The sequence below is a fragment of the Pelodiscus sinensis genome, chromosome 2, assembly GCF_049634645.1.
Source record: "Pelodiscus sinensis isolate JC-2024 chromosome 2, ASM4963464v1, whole genome shotgun sequence".
In the NCBI taxonomy this organism is placed as follows: domain Eukaryota; kingdom Metazoa; phylum Chordata; order Testudines; family Trionychidae; genus Pelodiscus; species Pelodiscus sinensis.
In genome coordinates this window covers 229,974,746-229,999,653 of record NC_134712.1, presented here as the reverse complement: position 1 = coordinate 229,999,653, position 24,908 = coordinate 229,974,746, and the positions used below count along the sequence as shown (strand labels likewise).

The following is a 24,908-nucleotide window of genomic DNA, read 5'->3' as shown; positions in this document are numbered from 1 at the left end:
CCCACTACATCTCCAGACACGTTAACAAACTGTTCCGGGAGTCCATAATGTATAGGCAGAATGGGTGCCACAGATCACACCCAATTGCCTTAACCCATTTGTAGAATAATTACAAACATAAACTCACCAGAATTGCTCTCCCTGGCATCAGGGTCCAGCAACAAGACTTCCTGGGAGGATGGGATTGTCTCCAAAATTATAAAAAGGTCCTGGCTGTTGATGAGATCGGATGCTCTGCTCACCTGCTGATGACCATTCTCCTCCGCCTCTTCCTTGTCCGTGCTGTCCTGCATACTGCTGCCAGAGGAGTGCCTCGAGAAGAATCCACAGACTAGCTTTGGAAAGTGCTCAGGTTTCCCCCTAGAAACCCATGCAGCTGTTCACAAAATGGGGAGTTTGTGGCGCTGACTCAGACCATACGTTTGCCTCCTTTGTCTTCTAGTATGCCTGCCTGAGCACTGCTGGGCATACCTGGTATAACCTTTCTCCTTCATGCACTGTGCAAACTTGGCATAGATATTAGCATTTCTTTTGATGCTTTATAGTTTTGCCTCAACTGATTCCTCTCCTCACACAGCAATGAGGTCCAGGATCTCCTGGATGCTCCATACTGGAGCTCCTTTGAGACCTTGGGCATTCATGGTCAGGTGTGCTGCCTGTTGTGAGGTCTGCTCATCACACTGGCCACATAGGAAATGAAATTGAAATTTTCCTGAGCACTTGGAGAGCGGTTGAGTTGAAAGTCCTAGCCCAAAGAGTCATAGTAGGGCACTGAGGGAGAGCTCCCAGAGGCCAAGAATGTCAATTTTCACAGTGCTGGATCTGCACTTCTCTAAAGTCGAGTGTGAAAGGTCGAATTTATTGTTATTCCTTGTGAAAAGCAGGAGTACCAAAACTGACTTTAACAGCTCTAAAGATCAATGGAACAGACATGATGATATGGACTCATTGTTTAGAAAATTGACCTTACGTGGCTGAGTTCAATTTAAACTACTACTGTAGTCTAGACCTAGGAGATGCCTTCTGATAGTCAAGAGGAGAAGAGAGTTGCTTCCCTTCCTCAACCTAGGAGCTTCTCTCTTGAGTCTGAATGAAGACAGTAGTTAAAATATGACAACATAAACCACTTTTGCCTTTCAAGTGAACCTTTTTTCTCCCCCAAAACCTCTTGGATCATCTTTTAAAGAGTGGTTGTCAGGTCAAGTAGAGCATAGCCTTAGCCAGTCTCTGCAAATCTTCCATCCAAAGAAAGTGAAAATGTATTCCTTTTAATAGGTTGACAACAACAAAGACATCCAAACTCTTTTCATTCCCACTGTCCTTAAATCTGTTTAACGTTAGAACAGCAAATATAAAGTCCCACAAGAAAACAAAAAATAACCAAACGAAAATGTCTTTAGAAGGTTTGTTGGCTGAGGTATAAGTCTCTGCACAGTAAAGCCACACAAAGACTGCTTCAAAACTCCAAGCACCCTACCAGCAGATTTACAATGCTTCAAGTAAGCTACAGTCAGACTAACCAAATTCAGCCATTTTCCAGTCTTATCAACCCTTTCCTTCTCAGATAAAAATCCCAAAGATGTGGTCCTTGGACACTGGGTCTCAATAGGGTGATAAAACCCATTCAAGGGTAAAAAAGACTAAAATATTTTGACTAACATTTTATGTTTTAGCAAATCTTTATAACTTACGTGGTGTCAAGTCATCTTCAAAAGCATGTGCCATGCTGATCACATCCTCAGTCCCATGTTTCATTACCAGATCTAAAAAAGAATAAAGCACTGTTTACATTATTATACAGGTGGTCTGTAAAAAAGCCATTGTATGCAAATTAACACTTAGGCTACCGCTACAGTACAAACTTTTTCTGGAAGAGGAAATGAAAATGGAGCGCTTTTTTGCATAAAAACCTCTTGTACAAAAAGGATTGAAAGAGAATATACAAATGAGAATGTGAGATATACAAATGAGCGCTCCATTTGCATTTCCTCTTCCAGAAAAAGTTTGTAGTGTAGCCATAGCCTCTGATAAGTTAAAAATATTTCTACGAAGAAAGAGTATCCAACTTACATCTTTAATTACATGTGAAAACACAAAGATGTCCTAATGCCATTTGTAAAAAAGTGGTGGGATTCTTCTATTGACACACATTATTAGACTCCTGCACCAATCTTCTGAGTAAATTCTGCTTTTACTAGATGTAGGAAGAGCAACTTATTAGCTCCAACAAAATATAAATGAGGTGAGAGTCATCTTATCAGAGAGAAGTGCAATAATACAGAGGTTCTTCAGTCCCTGTGGGAGCTTCAGAAGTTGGTGCATCCTGACATCATTGTTTGGAGATTTACAACAGTGTCCATGTGGGTCATGCATGTGCATTAGGCTTCTTGTGGTGCCATTGCTGCCACTTCTAAGGCACACATGACATAAGTCCCTTCTATACCACACAGAGAGTGGGTAAAAGATCACCCACAGAGACACTCATCTTAAAGAATCTCTGTTACTATATAAGGTGGGTAATCTCTTCTTTGGGTGCTGTCCCTGCATGTGCTCCACTTCAGGTGGATGTTGAGCAGTGCCCCTCAGAAGGCAGGAAAGGACTTTGAGTTTGTCATAGTAACGATAGTGTTAGGCCAACTATGGAGTTAGCCCTGTAGTCATGTAAATGTGTGGACAGAGGCCCAAGTGGTCGCCTTACTAATCTCTAGTATTAGAAACTTATGTATAAATGCTATGAAAGTTGACATGGATCATGTAGAATGTGCTCTGATGTGAGCAGGACGGTCTCTGTTCTGCATATGGTAGCAGAGTTGGTTGCCTGTAGAGAGCCATTTAGAGTATCTGTAAGTGGATATTATGTGGCCTTTCAAATGCTCTGTAGTAGAAATGAAAAATCTAGATTTCTGGAAAAATTTGGTGCTTTTTATGTAAAATACTAATGGATACCAAATGTCCAATATATGCAAGATTATCTCTGCTGTAGTACTGTGCGGCTTAGGATAGAATGTAGGAGGATGGATTAATTGGTTCACATGAAAGACTGATGTTACTTTCAGTAGCAATTTTGGGTGTAGACATAGAAGGGCCTTATCCTTGAAGAATATTGTGAAGGGAGAATTGGCCATTAATACCACTATTTCACTCACCTGTCTGGTGGAAGTGATATCTACCAGAAATGCCAGTTTCATACATAAATGCATCAGGGAGCAGGTGGCTAGCAGTTCAAATGACAGTCTGGTTTGGCAGATTTAGGCAAATTGCAACACCAGAGTGAAGTTCCAGGTTGGGGTAAGTGGCAAATCTCTGGGTATATGCTCTAGAGACTCATGAGGAAATATTTAGTCAGGGTCACATTGATCTCATTGCAGAATACAATAATGACAGCATGAAGGACTTTGACTTAGCTCATTGGTAAACCCAAGCATTTCAACCCCAGCAGATATTCCAGAAGTAAAGGTAGTGGTGCTGTGGAGGTCATTGAGAGTATGTCTACACTTGCAGCCTATTTCGGAATAGGGCTGCAAATGTAGGCATTCAGAATTGCAAATCAAGCCCGGAATTTAAATATCCCGGGCTTGATTTGCATCTTCCTGGCTGGGTGCCATTTTTAAAATTTACAAGCCCGGAATAACTGCCCACGTCTACACACGGCAGTGAAACGGGCATTCGAAATAAAGCCTTATTTTGAATAACCTGTTATTCCTCCTGCAATGAGGTGACCATTTTGAACTTTGTCTTCTTTATGAACGAATTTAGTCCTCTGAGATCTAGAATAGGACGAAGTCCCACTTTTGCCTTTGGTATGAGGAAATAGCGGGAATAAAACCCACTCCTCTTGAACTCATCCGGGAAGGGCTCCACCACCCCGAGGTTCAGGTGCTTCGCAACCTCCTCCTCCAGCAGCGCTTCGTGAGAGGGGTCCCTGAAAAGGGAGGAAGGGGAGTGGGGAGGGGACAGAGGAGGGGAAGAAGTAAAAGGGATTAAGTAGCTGCGTGCCAGTAGGCTGAGGACTGGTCCAATGTTATCGATGCCCAGGCTTCATAGAAATGGGATAAATGGAAACCAAAGGGGCGGGAAGAAAGCATGACTGGTGTGCGGTCCTCGATCGTGCCCTCAGAATGGTGGTTTAGGGTGCTATCCTGCGGATGTAGTGGGTCCCTTATCTTGAGCCAATCTCTGAGCTCTGCGCCGGTTTCTAGGTGGGTCGTTTTTTGAAAAACTACAGCCCCACCTTCTGCCACGGTCAGAGATAAAACCCCACTGGAAATGCCTTGTCGCAGGCTTAGGGTTTAGGGGTCACCTGAGTGGACCGGGCGTGTGGATTCCCAAAGACTTAAGGGTCACCCGGGAATCTTTCAGGCTATATAGTTTGGAGTCCATTTGATCCGAAAAAAGACCCGCTCCTTCAAAGGGCAAGTCCTGAAGGGTTTGAACATTGGGAGGAATGCCCAACACGTTTAGCCATGCAGTCCGTTGCATAACAATAGCTGTTGCCATAGTCCAGGCAGTGTCTAAAGCCTCCTGCAAGGCCGTACGGGCCACCGTCCTACCTTCGTCTGCCAAGGCCCTAAACTCCTAGCAGTCCTTCTGTGGCAAACAGTCCCCACATTTGTCCATAGCGGACCAGGTATTGTCCGCATAGCGCCTCAGCATAGCCTGCTGGTTGGCTATGCACAGTTGTAGGCCCCCCGCGGAATAGGCCTTCCGTCCCAGGAGGTCCAATTTTGGGGGGTCTTTGGCTTTAGGGGTTGTCTTTCTTTTTGTCCTGCTGCCTGTACAACCAAAGAGCTCAGGAGCAGGGGCCAAAACAAAAAGTCATGCCCCTCCTGGGTAACAAAGTATTGCTTCTCCACCCACTTCTGGGTGGGAGGGATGGAGGCCGGTGTCAGCCAGAGGGTCTTGGCTAGCTTGTCCACCGTCTTTATCAGGGGTAATGCCACCCTGCCCGCGATTGTAGTGAAGAGGATGTCCACCATGGGATCTGTATCCTCCTGGACCTCCTCTACCTTGACTGCTAAATTCTTCGCCAGAATTCGTACTAGGTCCTGATGGGCCCTCGCATCCATCGATGGCAAAGATGGGTCTGGGTCTGTTAGGGCCTCTTCGGGAGAGGAAGATAAGGAGTCCTGTGGTACAGTCGTATCCTCCATTTGCACTTCCATCGGTAGCTCTGGTACTGTTGGCAGGGCTACCTGGGGAGGTTCCACAGGAGTGGGTCTGGACACCACCTCGCTCAGAGCCCCCTGGGGTCTCGAAGTCATCATTGTAATTGACCTATCCATTTTTGATGTGGGGGCTCTATGTACTGGCGTTGCCAATGGTGGAGTCCCCCGTCTTAAGGAGCCCGAGACGGATGCTGCAGGAGGCGGACCTTGGGCCTGATGATAGGCCCAGGTCCAAAAGGGCCATTGCTGGGGAGGCCAAGAATACTGCTGCAGGTCCACACAAGCAGTTGTGTGCCGGGAACGAGACTGGTGCATTGATCTGGAATGGAAGGAGGACCTTCCCAACCTCAAGGACTCCGCATCTGACTCAGAGGAATAGTCCATTGCTGACCATAGGGGGGCAGTGGACTCCTGGTCTCTTTGGTGCTGGGCCATAGCTCGTGACTTTCCCCTAAGAGCGGGGGCTGGAGCAGGGGGCAGAAAGGGCTGTATCAATACTGCCTGCCCGTGAGGTCCCATAGCCCTGCACAGCGGTGGAACCGAAGTCCAGGATAACGGGGGCTCCAGCTGATTGGAAAACGCCAACGGCACCAGTGTTGTGGGCGCCTGGCTTGGTATCGGCAGCAGCGTCACCACTGGGGCTGGGATCGGTGCCAACGTTGTTACCTTATGCGGTGCCATCGAAATAGCATATGCTGGGAGAAGTGCCAGTGCCAACGTCTGTCACAGTCCATACGGGAGCTGATGCCGGTAGTGGCACCGGTCCCGGTGCCGGGGATGGTACCGGAGCTAGAGGGAAGTTCTGAGCCAGTATATTAAACTGTGTCTGTAGCCATGCCGAGGTCGTGGCCACAAATGCTGCCGGTGCCAGAGGCGCTACAAGCGTAGGTGCCGCCGTTGGGGTTGGAGGTGCTCCAAGCGCCAGTGCCGCTACCTGCACTGGGGGCACTACAAGTGCCGATGTCCCTAACTCCACCAGGGGCACTACAAGTGCTGGTGCCGCTGCCCATGCCAGAGGTGCTACAATCATTGGTGCCACTACGAGCACCGGTGCCACTATGAGTGCCGGTGCCACTGATAGCTCTTGAAGTGCCATGAGGTCCGGTGATGCTGCCAGCGCTGCAAGTGCCACAAGCATCATTGTCGTTCCCGGCACCAGAGGTGCTGTGAGCCCCAGTGCAGGGGCTAGAGTCAACACTGGTGCCGGAGCCAGGTTTGAGGGCAGAGCCAGGGCTGTAGATAGTTCCGGGGTTGAGAGCAGACAGTGCTGGAGGCAGGGCTGGAGCCAGCACCGATGTGGTTGCTGGTGTTCCCAGTGCCACAGGTGGGTGCATCCATGCCAATTGTGCTGGTGACAAGTAGACCTGCGACCGGTGCCAGCAAGACTTAGCCTTAGCCTTGGTCGGTGCAGAGGACATCTCACGTGCCGATGAAGGGGCACTGCGCACCGACTGACTGTCGTCTGGTGCCGGGGCTGGAGAGAGGACTCCATTAGTAGTCTCTTCAAACAAGAGTCTCTCTCTCTCATCTCGTCTGAGGTTTAAAACCTCTGGAGATCTTGCAGGTCTGAGTACAATGTGCCTCTCCTAAGCACTTTAAGCAGGAGACGTAAGGATCTCCACAGGGCATAGACTTGAGGCAGGACTCACAGGGTTTGAAGCCTTGAGGTCCTGGCATCTCCTCCCCAGCCAGGGAGAGGAAAGAAAAAGGGACAACTATTCAACTATTTACAGGGTAACTATTTACAGGCTAAATACTCAATCTAAAAACTATTTACAAACTAAATAGTGAACAAGAGCTAAGGGAAGACTAAGGGTATGTCTACACTGCAAAGTTAATTTGAAATAACAGCTGTGTTGAAGCAAACGCCTTACTTAGTTTACGCGGCTAAACAGACAGTTTTATTGGCCAATAAAAGCAAAGTGAGCCAAACGTGGTCTCAGCAAAGCCGGGTCCACCATGGGACCTTGGGGGCATCCCCCCCAACCTTAATAAGGTCCATGATCTCCACCCTGGACCAGGAAGGTGCCCGCCTTCTCTGGGCCCTGTCAGGCTCCTGGGAACTGGCAGACTGGTCATGGGGAGCAGTAAGGCTGGCTAATACAATTAATTCTAGTATTTTATACCCTTAACCAAACAAGTTTGACGTTAGGGCAAGAAACCAAAGCGAACTTTAAAGAGGAATTATTATTAGTAGAGAAAGAAACAGGTTAAAAGGGAGTTCGAGCTTCAGCTTAAAATAGTTTATTAACACATTTTAACAGCGCATTCCTTTGGTTTTTTTCCACCTTGGTGAAGGCCAGTTCACTCCCTTGTGCAGACACAAGAAACTGAAATGGCTTTTGTTATACAGAATGGCTTCTAGCTAAATATGAAATAGCTTCATCAGCTGTTATTTCGAATTAACTGTAATAGTGTCTATACATGCAAACTGCTATGTCGAAATTAATTCGAAATAGTGGAGTGCCTAATTCAAATTTGGTCAACCTCATTCTATGAGCTATTTAAAATTAAGTGCTGTGTAGACACTTAATTCAAAATAGGGGGCCTCCAGCCCTTCCCAGGGAGCCCTGGTGGCCACTCTGGGCACAACTAGGAAAACTTACTCTCCTCTGCCCCAGCCCCAGAGCCATTAAAGGGGTAGACCTTGGCCACAGTGCCTGTGCCAGCTCCAAGCCTGTCAGCCCAGAGCCAGCAGTGGCTTCCGGGGCCCCTGACCCAGTGGCCCCAAAACATGAGCCAGCAAGCCACTGGCAGCCAGCCCTCCACCGCTCCCCAGGACCAGTCTGCCAGTTCCCAGGAGCCTGACAGGGCCCAGAGAAGGCGGGCACCTTCCTGGTCCAGGGTGGAGATCATGGACCTTATTAAGGTTGGGGGAATGCCCCCAATGTCCATGATCTCCACACTAGATGGAGGAATGTGGCCGTCTTAGGCAGGATAGCTGCCAGCCTGGCCACCAAAGGCCACATGCGAACCCAGGAGCAGGTTTGCATGAAAATCAAGTTGGTCCAGTGAGACCCCCCAACCCTGGGCCGTGAGCTTCCCCTCCCCCTTCTTCCCCTTGCTTCCCCCTTCCAGCTCCTTCCTCCAAGCTTTCCCTTCCCCTCTCCCGCCAGCATTCCCTGGTCTCCCCAGAGGTTCATCTCCCTCCCAATTTTGTTCAATAAATCTAGTTTCTATTTTTGAACATACATGTCTTTTATTTGACATCAGGAAGGTGGGTTAGGGAGGAGTAAGTGGAAGGACGTGAGGGAGGAATGGGGCAGGACCTGGTGGGAAGGACCAGGGAGGCTCTGAGGGCTCCTTGGGGTGGATGCTCTCCCGCAGGGCCTCCTGGATCTTGACAGCCCCCCGATGGACCCACAGGATGGCAGACTGCAGAAAGTGCAGCCGGGCTGATGGCAATTACCCCACGAGATGCACTGGTGTGCCCAGGAGCAGCTCTGGCTCCATGTGGCCAAGTGCTGTGGTGTCCCAAGTGAGGGCACTCAGGGCACTCCAAGACAGGAATGTTTTGCTATCTCTCATTGAGGTAGACAAGCAAGCGGGGAACCCTGAAAACTGTCTGTCCGGGGCAGGGGTAGGGTCCCTTTAAGCACGGAGCTCAGTTAGCCTCAGGCAGCAGCCCCACACACTAAGTCCTAACCTGATGCCCTGCCAGCACTTAATTTTGGTTCTGGCCAGCCTTAATTTTAGTTCAGGGTCCACTCACTGTGGACTCACTATTTAGAAATAGCAAAACACTATTTCAAAATACATTTTGTGTATAGATGTGTTATTTCAAATTAGTTTAATTCGAATTAACTATTTTGAATTAAGTTAACTCGAATTAACGCTGTAGTGTAGACATATCCTAAGAGTCTAATACTACAACTGTAGCACGGGCGGTAAGAAGGAACTGAGGTGATGGAGGGCCAGCAGGGGTATATATGCACTGTTATACTGGCGCCACTCTAGGGGGCTCCCTGCTGGCCCTAAGGGTACTGCTGACGGAAAAAAGCTCTGAGATCCGTGCACGTGGCGCGCACACACCTCGTTGGAATGGACATGAGCAAACACTCGAAGAAGAACACTCTGTATTGGAAATGTCTGTCCTTTTGGCTACATCTAGACTACATGGCTCCATCGACGGAGCCATGTAAAATAGTTTATTCGGCATAGTCAAAGAAGCAGGGATTTAAATAATCCCCGCTTCATTAAAATAATAATGGCCACCGCGTATGCTCCTTTTTCCAAGGCAAATATGATGGTCGCAAGAGTGACCATCTTGAAGTGTTGGTATCTGACAAAATGGTTGAGCTTGCGTAGTTCTAATATTGGTCTCTAGCCGCCCAACTTTTTGATGATGAAGAAATAGTGAGAGTAGAACCTCTTGCCCCTGTATTGTTCTGGTACTTCCTCTATGGCACCAAGGCTGAGTAGGTGTTCTGCCTTGTGAAGAAGCAATGTCTCATGAGATAGGTCCCTGAAAAGGGTCGGGGAAGGTGGATAGGGTGGGCAGATGTTTATGACTGGTATGCAGTATCCTGTCTTCACAATTTCCAACACCCACTTGTCGGTGGTAATGGTCGACGATGCTATATAAAGGTCAGCTAGTCTGTTCCCAAATACTGTGGATGATGTGACTGCTGCCTTGGAAATTTTGGGGTTGTCAGACCCTCAACCAGGGCTTCAAAACTGTTGTCTGGATGTTGATGGCTGTTGAGCGGAGGATTGGTCTGAGGGCTGTTTTTTCTTGGTCAGCGTCTGTTATCATATTGACAAGGAGTCCTGTAGCACCCTAGGGTATGTCTACACTAGATTGTTAGTTCGAGCTAGGTAGGGTAATTAGGGCAACCGGAGTTGCAAATGAAGCCTGGGATTTAAATATGCTGGGCTTCATTTGCATGTTCCCAGGCGCCGCCATTTTAAATCCCCTTTAGTCCGAACTCTGTGCCCATGGCTACACACGGCACAGAGTAGGTAGTTCGAATTAGAGATTCCTCGTGGAATGAAGAGTAACGGTAGTTCGAATTAGGATCTCTAATTCGAACTACCTACTCCGTGACACGTGTAGCCGCGGGCACGGAGTTCGGACTAAAGGGGATTTAAAAATGGCGGTGCCCGGGAACATGCAAATGAAGCCTGGGATATTTAAATCCCGGGCTTCATTTGCAACTCCGGCTGCCCTAATTACCCTACCTAGCTCGAACTAATGAGCTAGTGTAGACATATCCTAATAGATTAGGTAAAGGGAGACTGCTGATCAGCGACTGCAGCCAGCAGCAGTTGAGAAGGAACTGGGGGGGGGAGGGGCACGCATGCACAGCAGCCTCCTCAGAACATACACACTGGATCTCTGCATGTGTGGCTGGCCAGGGGTACTGCTGTCACAAATCTCCAGCCTCGGACTTAGTGGCACTGAAGCACCTAAGGTGATGCACCCACAGGGATAGTCCTCAAAGAACCCCCTCATGCACCTCCAAATCTGACTCCTGTACCCCCGCTCTTCTGCCCTGACTCCTAAACTTCCACACACACTCCCAGCTCCACCTCCTGCATTTCCCTCCACACCCCAATCACCTGTCCTGAGCCACTCATATATCCCAACCCTGACTCCAGCACCCCCCCTATATCCCAACCCTTTGCCTTGAGCCCCTTGCACTCCACCCCCCACCTTATATTTCCTACAGGTGGGGGGTGGAGTACATCACAACACCCCCTGCCCTGAGGTGCTCCCCAAAGGGGGATGGGTTGTGATAAGACAGTACCCACTAAGCTAGGGGAAGAGGTAGATATACTGGAGGGGAGAGATAGGGTCCACGGTGACCCAGACAGATTAGATGATTGGGTCAAAAGAAATCTGATGAGATTCAACAAGGACAAATGGAGTCCTGCACTTGGGATGGAAGAATCCCAATTATTGTTATAGGCTGCGGACCGAATGGCTAAGTAGCAGTTCTGCAGAAAAGGACTTGGGGATTACAGTGGATGAGAAGCTGGATATGAGTTAACAGTGTGCCCTTGTAGCCAAGAAGGCTAATGGCATATTAGGCTGCATTATGAGGAGCACTGCCAGCAAAACCAGAGATGTCATTATTCCCCTTTATTCAGCTCTGGTGAGGCCACATCTGGAGTGTTGTGTCCAGTCCTGGGTCCCTCACTATAGAAAGAAAGTGGACGCATTGGAGAGGGTCCAGCGGAGGGCAACCAAAATGATTATGGGGCTGAAGCACATGACCTATGAGGAGAGACTAAGGGATTTGGGTTTGTTTAGTCTGCAGAAGAGTGAGGGGGGATTTGATAGCAGCCTTCAATTTCCTGTAGGGAGGTTCCAAAGAGGATGGAGAAAACCTGTTCACAGTAGTGACAGATGGCAGAACAAAGAGCAATGGTCTCACGTTACAGTGGGAGAGGTCTAGGTTGGACATTAGGAAAAACTATTTCATTAGGAGGGTGGTGAAGTACTGGAATGGGTTACTTAGGGAGGTGGTGGAATCTCCATCCCTAGAGGTTTTTAATTCTTGGCTTGACAAAGCCCTGGCTGGGTTGAATTAGCTGGGATTGGTCCCGCTTTGGGCAGGGGGCTGGACTTGATGACCTCCTGAGGTCTCTTCCATCTCTATGATTCTATGATACCTGTAAGAAATTTAAGTTACTTTCACCCCTGGTATCATGCATTATGTCAGTGGAATCAGTGGGAATATGAGTTCTACATCCCAGCTAATGAGAGAGACATCCCCCAATGATGGGGATATCAGCCCCACTCTTAAACTGAATATGGCACATTTGCGGTTCATTGGAGATGTGAACAAGTCAGTGAAAGGAGGATGCCACCAGTGGAAAATGGACAGCAAAATTCCTCCATTAATTTCCCATTCATGGTTTCGAGACAAATACCTGGTGAGTGTGTCTGTCATCCCATTCTGGCAACTGGGTAGGTAGGGGACCAAAATATTTATTTGGTGACATATGTAACTAGTTCCATAGTTTAATGGCTTCAGGGCATAGTGAGCAGGAATGAGTGCTTCCTTGGTGATCGATGTAAAACATGCATGCAGTGTTGTGAGTTATGATGCAAATGAAGTATCAGAAGGGTAGCCGTGTTAGTCTGAATCTGCAAAAGCGGCGAGGAGTCCTATGGCACCTTAGGGTATGTCTACACTACCACCCTAGTTCGAACTAGGGTGGTAATGTAGGCAACCGGAGTTGCAAATGAAGCCCGGGATTTGAATTTCCCGGGCTTCATCTGCATAAAGCCAGGTGCCGCCATTTTTAAATGTCCACTAGTGCGGACTCCGTGCCGCGCGGCTACACGCAGCACGGACTAGGTAGTTCGGACTAGGCTTCCTAGTCCGAACTACCGTTACTCCTCGTGAAAGAGATCTTCCGCAAAATTTTCAAGAGCAAGAGCGCATCCACACTACAAAAGCGCATCACAAAAGCGATGCACTTTTGCACAGGAGAGAATCCAGACTGCATGGACGCTCTCTCGAAAGAAAGCTCTGATTGCTCCTCACAGAATAGCCACCAGAGCACCTATGCTTTTTTTAACTGGCTCTTTTTGCGCAAAAACCCCGTTGCCCATCTACACACACCTTTTTGCGCAAGAACTCATGCACAAAAAAGAGTTATTTCTCATAGAAAGAGGAATACCTACACCACAAGAACCCCTCTGTTCTTTTGATTTACTGCAAATTTACTTACGCAAAAACATGCTTGAGGTGTGGATGCTCTGTGGTTTTTTGCGCAAAAACCCTGTAGTGTAGAGGTAGCCTAGGGGTTCCTCTCCATCCATCCAACACAGAACTCACTTAAGCCCCCACCCCGTAACCTGGAAAATTCATAAAACATCCCTGGGTCCCTTTGAGAAGCAATGCTTCCCCACTCACAACCACAGAGTCTGAATGTATTGAAAAAAATATTAAAAAGGGGAGAGAAGTAATGTGGCATTAATTTGGGAAACCACCAGAGTTCATAACCAAAACCATGAGTAAAAGTCCCACCTGAAGTAGGTTGAGCAATATCCTTTTCCTCTCAGATTCTTAAGTCCATTTCATATGCCCAACCCTTCTCTGCACCCCACTAACATTTGCTGCCCTTAGTCAGGGCAAACCCAGATTTCAGAGTTGCATCCTCAGAGTTCACCTCTCATCCTGAGTTGGGGGGTGGTAAAAAGGCATCTTACTCACTCTGCTGGTCACTCACCATACACCTGCTCACTGCACTCTGACACCTCCCTGCTGGCCATTCATCTCACCTCTCTACCGCCACCCTTCTGGCTACTCATTACGCCTCTCCATCGCTCCTCTCCTGGCCGCCTGTCATGCCGCTGCCACTCCGCTGGCTGCTCATCACATCTTTCTGTCACCAACCTGTTGATTCTCAGGCTATGTCTATACCACAACCTTCCTCCGCAAAAGCTTATGCAAATGAAGTGCGGAGTAGAATATCAACATGCTGACAAAGGGCTGTTTTTGCACAAGAGGCTTTTGCACAAAAAGGACCTGTGTAGATGGCTCCTTTTTGCACAAAAGAAACCCCTTATACAAAAGCGACGAGGAGTCCTGTGGCACCTTATAGACTAACTGAAGTGTAGGAGCATAAGCTTTCGTAGGTACATGCATCTGACGAAGTGGGTCTTTGCCCACGAAAGCTTATGCTCCTACACTTCAGTTAGTCTATAAGATGCCACAGGACTCCTCGTCGCTTTTGCAGATTCAGACTAACACGGCTACCCCTCTGATACTTGTCTTCTTATACAAGACCGTTCTTCCTCATTTATTAGCTCTGTTTTTTAACAGTACAGGAGGAGGGGAAGGTGCAGAATCGGTCAAACTAGTCCAAGCAGGGGAAGCCAGATAGCCTAGGCTATGTCTACACTACAAAGTTAATTCGAACTAACAGCCGTTAGTTCGAATTAACTTTAATAGGCGCTACACATGCAAACCGCTAGTTCGAACTTAATTCGAACTAGTGGAGCACTTAATTCGAACTAGGCAAACCTCATTCTACGAGGACTAACTCCTAGTTTGAATTAAGTAGTTCGAATTAAGGGCTGTGTAGCCACTTAATTCGAACTAGTGGGAGGCTAGCCCTTCCCAGCTTGCCCTGGTGGCCACTCTGGGCACAACCAGGGAAACTCTTCTGCCCCGCTCCTCCACGACCCTCGGGGAGGCCAGGGAGAGAGGCAGGGGGCTGATGTGACACCAGGTGGTGCAAGGCAGCCTCCACCCATTGCTGGCAGGCTTGCATCAGCAAGTCCAAAAACTGCACCAAAAAGCCGAGGGTGAGCTCTGGCTCCATGTTGCCAATTGCGGCGGCGTCCCCAGTGGGAATCACCGACACAGACAGGCACAGAGAAAAACGTTTTGCTGTCCCTCGGCGAGGAAGGCAAACAAGCGAAAAAGCTGAGAACTGGCTGTCCGGGGGGGGGGGGGGGTTTCCCTTTAAGCACGAGCCTCAGATAGCCTCAGACAGCAGCTACACAAAGCAACTACTGACCTGATGCCCTGCCGGAACCGGTTTCAGCTGCCCTTAAATGCGACCCAGCGTCCAATCAGTGTGGACGCGCTATTTCGAATTAGCAAAATGCTAATTCGAACTAGTTTTTAAGTCTAGATGCGCTAATTTGAATTAGCTTAGTTCGAATTAATTAATTCGAACTAAGTTAGTTCAAATTAGTGCTGTAGTGTAGACATACCCCTACAGACCAGAAAAATTTATAGGGCTCTGAAAAGTCAAGCTCCCGCACTTGCAAGATTCTTTCTGCTAACTGAGTCTTTTAATTTGGAAAAATGGAGCACAGTCCTACTTTTCTGTATTTCCACAAAATTACAAACATATTTTAGTTAGCCCTATATTTAATATACACATAGCTGCTATTGGGTCACAAATTAAGTTGCTTACAATAAGCAAAATACCACTCCATCTGCTGAATATCTAACACATCTAAGCAAAGCACGAGAAATTGTATTTACATACACACATCCAAGGTTTCTCTCCCTTTCCAGCTAGCTGTAATGGAGGCATTCTTTCAGATCCTGCTTACATTTCTATAAGTTGATCCTCATTGACAATGACCTGAAACTGTGACGATTTCTCCTCAGGGAGCTCTGACGTGAACAAGCTAAGGTTCCAATAGTTATCATAATCATTTTAGCCAACAAGACAGAATAGTTGGTGACTGAATTGTAACATGTTAGAGTTAGACCCATAAACTTTGCACCTGAGTAGGGCGAGTGTCTTGTGTTCTTTATCTTGTGGTGTCGATCTAAATTGAGTTTGTTTGCCACATAGATTTGCAGTGTCAATTACTATGGAGTTGGGAGGCTTCAGGGTGGGAGATGCAGGGTTAGACTGCAGTGTGCTTCTATGAGCCATGGGCGGCCTGGAGGGTGGGAGCCAGGGTGAGGAGACGCTTGGTAGCAAGTGTCTTGTAGATGAACTCGGTGCCATGATGGAGGCATATCTTACATCATCTGAGCCTTGATTCCATTTCCTTTGCTCAGGATTCAGTGGTGTCAGAGGTACCCAAAGTGTCATAGTTGCTCACTCAAGCAAGTGTTGGCATTGGGGGCAGCAATCTGGCAGGAGACTGCCATTGTGCCTGCGGTATTCTCTGTCAAGATGTCTGTGCTCTCTTCTGAAGTCTTTTGGAGGGTACATCACCTGTTCCAGTGGGAGAAGTACCCCAAGACACAGTCTTCATGCCCATTTCAGGTAGGAGAAAAATCATTTTTAGCCTGAGATTCCAGTTGCACCAGGCTCTAGTTTTGATACTGCTACAATCGACACATTTTTGTGGGATATGTGCCTTTCCCAAGTCAACGTACACACAAGGAGTGCACATCCCATATGGGGCATTACTTTGCAGCAGAAGCCACATTGCTAGAAACTTGTGGAGCCAGGTATCTTAATGGTTAACCTTCCATGGTACAGGAAAGGTAACTAGAGGAATTAAACTTCTTTTTTTGTAACAAAACCAACACTATCTATATGCCTAACTAACTGTTTAAACTATTATTTCTAAAGGTTTGAGAAGAGTGATAAACTATGTCCCAGAGCTCCATCTACAGTTGAGGCCGGTTAAGAAGGAACGGGCTGGGGGGGTTGGGGTCGTGCTCACTCGATGCAATACCAGCAGCACTATGACACCTGCTGCATATGCGGACACTATTACCATAAGTTTCTGATTCATAGCACCAGGATAAATCAATACCTGAAGTAGAGCATCCACAGGGACAGCATGTGAAGAAGAATTAAGGTTTATGGCAGAGCAGTATCTTACTAGAGGCCTAAAGAGGCAATAACTAATCTTGGGTAGAAATGTAAGTTGAGATTCATGCTGTTATTGCTGTTTCAACTACCAGTAAAGCCAAATCTCAGGAAAAAGGTAAGCTTGAATGATACACTGACTATGTATATTCTTTATTTCTCCAAAAATCATATTGCCCGCCTAGATGAATAATATTCAGTCCTAAGTTATTGACAGGTTTAAGACATGAACTTGCGACCTTGTGAACAGTTTTAAGTTCAAAAAAGATAGGAAGTAAAAGAGGAATTTTTCCAGGAAGTATATGATTTTAAAGTATATTACAGTGTTGTGATGTATAGAAAAAAACTATAATCCTCTCTCTCTCTCTCTGTCTTTCCTTCTGAGGCCAGTAAAACTGTATTCATAATAATTAATGTAGCCTGGCAAAGGAAAAAAATAGTACCAATCAAAATTGCAGAACTCTTTAAAACTAAAATAGTTCTTTTTAAGTATACCATACTAATGGAACACATGAAAACATGGATTTTTAATATCTTACATGAATAGAAATGTTGACTTAAAAATTCTGCATTCCAAAAAATGGAAATAAATCAATATCACTCTCACCTTCTAATATAGCCTTTGGATCTCTATGACTTGATGGTACTGGGCTTGCTCGTTTTTTCTTTTCCCTGTCAAAATTTACAGTATTTCAAAGACTAAACCTAGCTTTAAAAAGATAATAAAGAGCTAAAAATTGTACCCACCTCAAACTTTTTCCAATCTGATGAGAAAAGATTGGATTAGATTTCTTCAGATTCTAAAGACTATATTCTACCCTTGTTTCAATGGTGGAATTCCTAGTGGGAGTCTTACGAGAATAGAAGATAGCCCCAAATCATTTTGAATCTATCTGTATTGCCAAGGAAATACACGTGTAACTTTCTTTTATTGCACATATCTTTTGCTACCTTAAAAGTAAGAAATCACTGCCATGCAGATGACAAGACAGCAAAGTTTAAATTCTTAATCTTTTTGTGAGTCCAAATTCAGTCTTATTCTTACAATCCATTATTTTCATTAAAATATTTTTGAAAACAGGAAAGTAAAAAAGATAGTTACCTGTTCTGTAACTGGTGTTCTTCAAGATGTGTTGCTCATGTCCATTTAACATGGGTGTAAGTGCCTGCCACATGCAATGGTGCTGGAAGTCTTCCCCTAATCAGTATCTGGGTCCCTAGTGCTCCCTGGAGTGGCACACACATGCAATTCCTGGCCCCTCCCTCCTCAGTCCCTTCTTGCCAAAATTCCAACAGTGGGGAGGAGGGTGGAGATTGAATGGACAAGAGCAACACATCTCGAAGAACAGCAATTAGGCTGTGTCTAGACTGGCATGATTTTGCGCAAAAGTGCCCGGTTTTGCACAAAATCTTACTACCTGTCTACACTGGCCATGAGTATTTGCGCAAGAACACTGACTTGGTAATGTACAAAATCAGTGGTTCTTGCACAAATACTCTGATGCTCCCGCTCAGGGATAAGCCCTCTTGTGCAAGTATTCTTACATGCAAGAATACTTTTTCTTACAGCAACGTTAATTTCTTGCACAAGAAAGCCTGATGGCTAAAATGGCCATCAGAGCTTTCTTGCGCAAGAGAGCATCTACATTGGCACGGATGCTTTTGCGCAAAAGCAAATCTTTTGCGCAAAGGCACATGCCAGTATAGACGCTCTCTTGCGCAAATACTTTTAACAAAAAAACTTTTCCGTTAAAAGTATTTGCGCAAAATCATGCCAGTCTAGACACAGCCTTAAAGAACAGGAAACTGTCTTTTCTGCTTTGGGTGCTTGCTCATGTCCATTAAACATAGGTGACTGTAAGCAGTGTCTGCGGAGGTGGGTAGAAGTTATGAAAATGAGGACTGGAGCAAAGAGCTGCCAAATGCATCATCGTCTCTGGCCTGCTGCGTGATGGCATAAGGAGACATTAAGGTATGCACCAAGGACCACAACTATGCTCAGCAAATGTCCTGGACTGGGACATGTGCAAGGTAAGCACACAAGGAAATCTGAGCCTTGATAGAGTGGGCCCGGATCAGCTCCGGCAGCTGGGCTCCTGCCAACTTGTAAAGTGCAGATGCAGGGAGTTATCCACTTGGAAAGTCTCTGTAAGGAAATCAGAGAAACACTTCCACAGTCCACAAAGGCCATGAAGAGCTGTGTGGACCTTTGAAAGGGCTGTGTCCTCTCCACATAGAAAGCCAGCACCCTGCGCACATCCAGTGATTAGAGCAGCTTCCCTCATTGTTTGCATGAGGCTTGGGATAAAAGACTAGCAGAAAAATATCCTGGTCCACTGGAAGGCAGAGACTACTTTCGGAAGGATGAGGCTACAGCTAGACCTTATCCTTGAAGAACTGGATATACAGTGATTCTGATGGCAGCACTCGGAGTTCCAACACCCATCTAGCCAATGTGATGGCAATCAGCAAGGCTATCATGAAGAACAGCAAACATGTGGCCTGGGCTCAAATAGAGGTCCCATCAGCTGCACCAAGATCAGGTTCAGGTTTCACTGCAGAAGAGGGTCTCTGGTCTGGGAAAAGAGATGTTCCAGCCCTCCCAGGAACTGAGAGGTGACATCATGGGAGAATTCAGAATGGCTTTGCATGGGTGGATGAAATGAGGAAATGGCTGCCAAGTGGATTCTAATGGTGGCCAAAGCAAGACCTGAGAAACAGGTCCACTTGGCAGTATAGGTGGACCATGTCGAAAGCTTTCTATTCTATTCTCAGGAGAACCCTCTGAATGTCACCCAAACACGCCCACTCCTGGGGGTTCAACCAGGTGGAGCGAGCTGAGGTTAGGGTGGAGCAGATGCCCTTGGTCCTAAGACAGCAAGTCTGATGAAGATTACCTGTTGTGTTACCTCTCTCTGGGGCATCTGATATTGGCCACTATCGGCAGACAGGATGCTGATCTAGATGGACCTTTGGTCTGACCCAGTATGGCCATTCTTATATTCTTATGTCTCAGTGGCAACCACTTGGGTGCACGGGATACTAGGTTCATCAGTGCACCGAAACAGTGCTGGCGAGGCCAGACCTGAGCTATGAGGATCACCATTTCCTTGTCCCTCTTGATCTTCTGCAGGACCTTGTCAATGGGGGGAAATGGAGGGAAGGTGTAGAAAAGACTTTCCGACCACGGATACATAAACACATCCAGAAGGGAGCTTGAGGCTGAACCAGGGGCAGAACCAACTGCATTTCGTGTTTTCGTTCACCAACTTAATTGGCATTTTATGACAAGAGAAGCGTCTACGTGACCACAGGGGTATAAAGTGGGGTCCTATGCCCCACTCTAATTAGAGATCCAACCATATACCTGCCGGTCAGGCAGTCCTGGACCCCCGAGACTTTAGGGATGCCTTCGTCTCGTACCGACTGCTTCCCATTGGGATTGAGAGAAACACTGGCTTCGCCAGACTAAGGATCACAGGGGTGAAAATATACCTGCTAGCTGTCTGTTTTGCGCGCATTCAATAAGAGCTCAGAGAACCAAAGGGTTCCATGGTACCTTTAAGTGACTTTTATTGTATTTCTGTCTTGTCTTTGTAGTGACTGTGTTATCTGTAACACAGCAGTAACATTTAAAAGCTACGTTTGCCTTGTAACAATCAAGTAGTAACTGTTTAAGTCTTAACCTGACTCCTCCTGTTGCTGTAACAGAACCAAACACAATCAAAAGAACCATAGCCGGTTTGGCTATTGTACCGTGGTCAGGGGTAAACGCAATAAGAGCTGAGCGTTGAGTCGTGCCGCCTTCATGGGGCTGACTCTTGGGGCGCCCATCAGCCTCCCTGGCTGCCCGCTGCGAAGGGACTTTGTCCTAGCAGTTAAACACTCGGGTGTATCTTTGGGGCATCCATCGGCCGTTAGGGTTGCCCGCTGTGAAGGGACTCTGTCCTAGCAGCTAAAGACTCGGGTGTGATAAGGCTCACAGATCACTCATCACCCCGGCCACCGGCTAACACACGTGTCCAGGAGGAGATATACACTGGACCTTTAGTCTCAACAGGCCTTTGATGAGCCAGTAGTCTAAGTAAGGGTACACCTGTACTCCCTGGTGCCTCAGGTATGTCACAACCAGCGACATGCACTTGGTGAAAACCCTGGGGGCCGTAGACAGACCAAAGGGCAAGACATCAAACTGGTAGTGGTTCTTTCCCACTATGAACCTCAGGAAGCACTTACGATGTTCGAAGATTGCAATATGGAAGGATGCACCCTTGAGATCAAGGAGAGCATACCAGTCCCCGGGATCCAGATTGGGAATGATGGAGGCCAGGGAGATCATGTGGAACTTGAGGTGGACCAAAAATTTGTTGAGGCCATGCAAGTTCAATATAGGCCATACACCCCATTTTGCCTTGGGAATCAAAAAGTAGCAAGTGTAGAAACCTTTGCTCTTGAACTCGGTGGTATCTTCTCCACTACTCCCACCTGGAGCAATTGGGATAGCTCCTATTCAAAAAGAAGGTTGTATGAAGGGTCCCTGAAGAGGGATGAAGGTGAAGGGTAGGAGGGTGGTGAGGAGGAGATCTGGAGGGTCTAGCCATGCTGGACAGTAGCTAGAACCCAACAGTCCAATCTGATGTCCCTCCATGCCAGGAGGAAGAGATGGAGCCTGAGCGAGATCAGGTAGGCAGGATCTTGGTAGTCTGGTATGTTGTCCTCCGGCGCACCTTCAAAAGGAATGCTTGCCCTGAGGCTTCATGTGGCTGGTTGATAGCTGGCTAGATGGAAGATGGAGGCCTGGTCTCCACTTAGAGGGCTTTGGACAGGAATGGGCTCTCTTCTGGCAGGGATACTAGCCCTTTGGTTGAGAGTACTGGGGCTTAAACCTCTTCCTCTCAAACCCAGGGACGTAGAGGCCCAAGGTTTCCAAGGTCATACAGGAGTTCTTTAGCCCATGCAACTTAGTGTCCGTCTGTTCTGCAAACAGGGCATTAGTGTCACAGGGGAGGTCCTGGATGGACCAGAGACAAGACCAACAGGAGGAGCCAGCCTGCATACCTAATGGAGATGGCGGAAGCCATAGAGAGAGCAGCCAAGTCCGCAGTGTCAGATGCCACCTGTAAGGCTGCCAGCAACACCGAAGACCCCTCTTCCACCAAGGCTTTTAAACTCCTTGCGTGAATCTTCAAGTAAGGAAGCCTCAAATTTGGTCAGTGCCTGCCAGGTGTTGACTTCGTACCTGGCAAACAAAGCCTAGTGGTTCACCACCCTCAGCTGAAAGCTGGCTGAAGAATAACTCTTTCTGCCAAACAAGTCTAAGCATTTTGGGTCTTTATCTTGGGATAAACAATGAGTCCAAGGTCTCCTGCACCTCCTCAGCCTAGAGATCCAAACCATTAGCCATCCACCTCAGGAGGTCTTAATGTGCTCTTGAATCCTCCAGAGGCACTGCCATGGAAGAAGCCATTACACCTCATCCGGCGATGAAGAGGAGGAGGCCAGGTCTGACTGGCTTTCCTCATGAGATGGGGGTTGGTCACTCACCCCAACTGTCTGCTGAGAGGGTGGGCTGATGCCTCCCACATCCTCTTGAGGCCTGTGAAACACTGGTGGCACTGAGGGGGCCTGGGACACTCCAGTAACCAAGCAGGTAAGCTGGGGCTATACTGGAAAGCCTCAGGGAGTCTGTGACGGGGTTTCTGGGTGCGAACACCGCGCCCCTATCCCTCCGGGGGAGGTTAGAGGGGGCTCTGCAGACCCACCCGTCTCTCGACCATCCCGGGCGTCCCTAGCCCAGTTTAATCGCGGTGCCAGCCGATGGGTGCTATCACCCCCTCTGCCCTAGGTTGGGCGGGGGGGGTTTGGCGGACCCACCACCACGTGAGTCCCTTCCCCCGTGGTCCGGGGCAGGGCCCCCCCGCCCCTCAGGGGCTATTAATCGTCTGGGGGGGGTCGGGGCTGCGACTCGGTCCTCGCCCCGCCCCCGTGCGAACGTCTCTAGTTTCCGAACACGTGCTTCGGGGTTGGGGTGAGTGGGGAGTGGGGAACCCGGGCCCACCCTCACCTCCGGGTCCCAGCCCAGAGCCCTAAGTGGAGTACAGCACCTAACGGCTGTCCCCCATGGCAGACGGGGCTGGTGCCCGCAACTCGTCTGCCCACGGGCGCCAAAAGGGTCCCGTTCCGGGCTGCTTCCACTCCCCGTCGGTCAGCCCCCACGGCCGAGCCGATGCCGGTTCGCTTACCCCGCCGAAGGTGCCGAGTCCGTCCCAAGGCGAGCCGCCAGCTGCTTGCGCCATCCTTTCTCGTTGTCCGGGGTGCCGGGTGCCTGGTCCCCCTGGAAGCCAGGATGACGGCTCCCTGCCCTTCCCCCTTCTCGGCGGGCCGCCGCCGCCTTTGTAGGCGCAGGTGAATGACGCCGTGGGAGTAAGCCCCGCATCCCCGGCGTCCTGCCCGCGGCCCTCCTCCCGCCATACGTCCGCGGCCCCGCCCTGTGAGGCGAAGCGCAGCACCCTAGCCGGGCGCGGCTCTGCGGCTTGAGCCTCCCTCCTTGTCCAGCGGCACGCATCTGCCCGCATCCTCTGGCGGGTCCGTTCTGGCAGCGCGCCGTTTAGCCAGCTGCCGGCCCTTGCGGCAGTCGCTCTCCCGTGGACCGCGGGGGTCTTTCCCCCGCGGTCAGTGCGGACCCGGCCGGGTCTGTCACAGAGTCCATGGGCACCACTGAGCTTGCCACTAAGACAGGGGCCATGGCGTGCCCTGAGATGGCACCAGTGGTGCTGAGGTGGACAGCGCCAAGGGTTTTTCCAACTGCTGTGCAAGAGGATTGGAAACCACATCTTAGGCCTCACTGCAGGAGCGGAAGATCGCCAACACCCAAGACGAGGAGTGGGAGTGGGGACTCCTTCGATAACAGGACTCTGCCACCGATGGAGACCTCGGTGACCAGGAGCATTCCATGTGTCTGTAGGAGCTACGGCGCCCTGAAGAATCACTCCTCGAGTCTGGGGAATGGTAACAGAGGGAGGAGTCATGGTACTGGGACAGGGACCAAAAGCACTAGGACGTGCCTCTGTGGCCGGAGTGACTCAGTGCTAGTGAGTATCTACAGCGTGGCAAACAGTGCTGGTGCTGTAGAGAGAAGTCCCATTGCTGATGTGGCAAATAGGGAGAGTCACTGTCCCTTTGGTGCCATTTGGTGCTTGCCTCCACAGGTCTGCACACTAATTCCAGCACCACAACGTTGTGCCCTGGTCTCTCACATGCAGACGTATGAGGACTTCAGAGCGCTCTTGTCTCAGACACTGAAGGAGAGCTTGATAAGACTGTGTCAGATGATCAAAGGCCAAATGGTGGTTTTCCCCTGTGCCGAAGCCCCATTGAGTATTGGGAACAGCAGTACCAGCATGGCATTTATGTCCTGTGTGGCCTGGGAGGCCTACAGCGTGAAGGGGAGATGGACCTCCAACACCTAGAAAGATGACCCGGAGAGGGGGCTGAGAGCTTTTTTTTCTGGCCTGTCGGCTGACTGGTCACCCTTCTTCCCCTTGTCCTTATGAGGGGACTTGTCTCTTCCCAGTTTCCTAGCAGGCCTTTCCGGGCCAGTGGGTGACAAACGGCACTGAGCCATCGATGTCAGCAGTGCACTGTGCACCAAGGCACACATACTTGGTGTCAAATAAAGTCACTGGTCTTGCGGAGTAAGGACAGCCTCCATTAAGAGCACTCTGAGACAAATGCTTTGCTCTTTCATGGTTCTGGGATAGAAAGACCTACAAATATGTCACTTGTCCAAGATGTGTCCTTCCCCCAGGTAATAAGGGCAGTCAGCATTTGGATCACTGATTGACATAGGCCTGTTGCACGCAATGCAGACTTTCAAGCTGGGGGAGTAAGGCATGCACCATCCCCAGGCAAAGTCTTTTAGAAGAACAAAGTCCAACAGTTCAGAGGTACTTAAGTTCCATTAGTTATCAACTCTACAAAGGGAATGCCTTGCTACAGCTAAGGCTGGAGCACTCTGTTCCAAGCACAGTCACTGGCAATAAGAAGGAACTGCAGAGGGAGGGCCCGGGTAGCATCCTATATAGTGTGGCATATGTGCACCACTCCAGGGAGGGCTAGGGAGTCCAGCTCTCACAGGTACTGCTTAGGGAAAAACTTCCAACACCAGTGCATGTGGCAGGCACACACCAATATGTTGAATGGACATGAGCAAGCACTCGAAGAAGTAATGTATACATATAATTGTATTTTTTACCTCCCTGTAAGCATTACTGTACTTTGCACAGCTCCTTATACACCACTATAATTAAGGTTTTCATTCTAAATCCTCATCTCTGTGTTTTAACAGCTCAGCAACATGAAATGCAATTTATTGTACTTTACATAAAGGTACCATCACACTTTACAAAACAATATGTTCACACTATATAAATAGAACACTTCACCTAATATTAAAATGCAACCTTCTCTAGGATGAAACAAAAGCAG

General features: G+C 48.4%; 1 protein-coding gene across 8 annotated transcripts in view; it reads right to left on the bottom strand.

The window, feature by feature from the left end:
* Nucleotides 1–24,908, bottom strand: part of CCDC7 (coiled-coil domain containing 7) — a 347,366-nt gene that overhangs the window by 277,147 nt on the left and 45,311 nt on the right. For 7 of the 8 annotated variants that reach the window (XM_075922671.1, XM_075922670.1, XM_075922665.1 and 4 more), the window contains 2 exons: nt 17,029–17,093; nt 1,692–1,763 (listed from right to left, as the gene is read on the bottom strand). In XM_075922671.1, coding sequence (XP_075778786.1) covers nt 1,692–1,763; nt 17,029–17,093 — 137 coding nt within the window. The remainder of the gene's footprint in view (nt 1–1,691; nt 1,764–17,028; nt 17,094–24,908) is intronic. The other variant, XM_075922672.1, reaches the window with a different exon arrangement.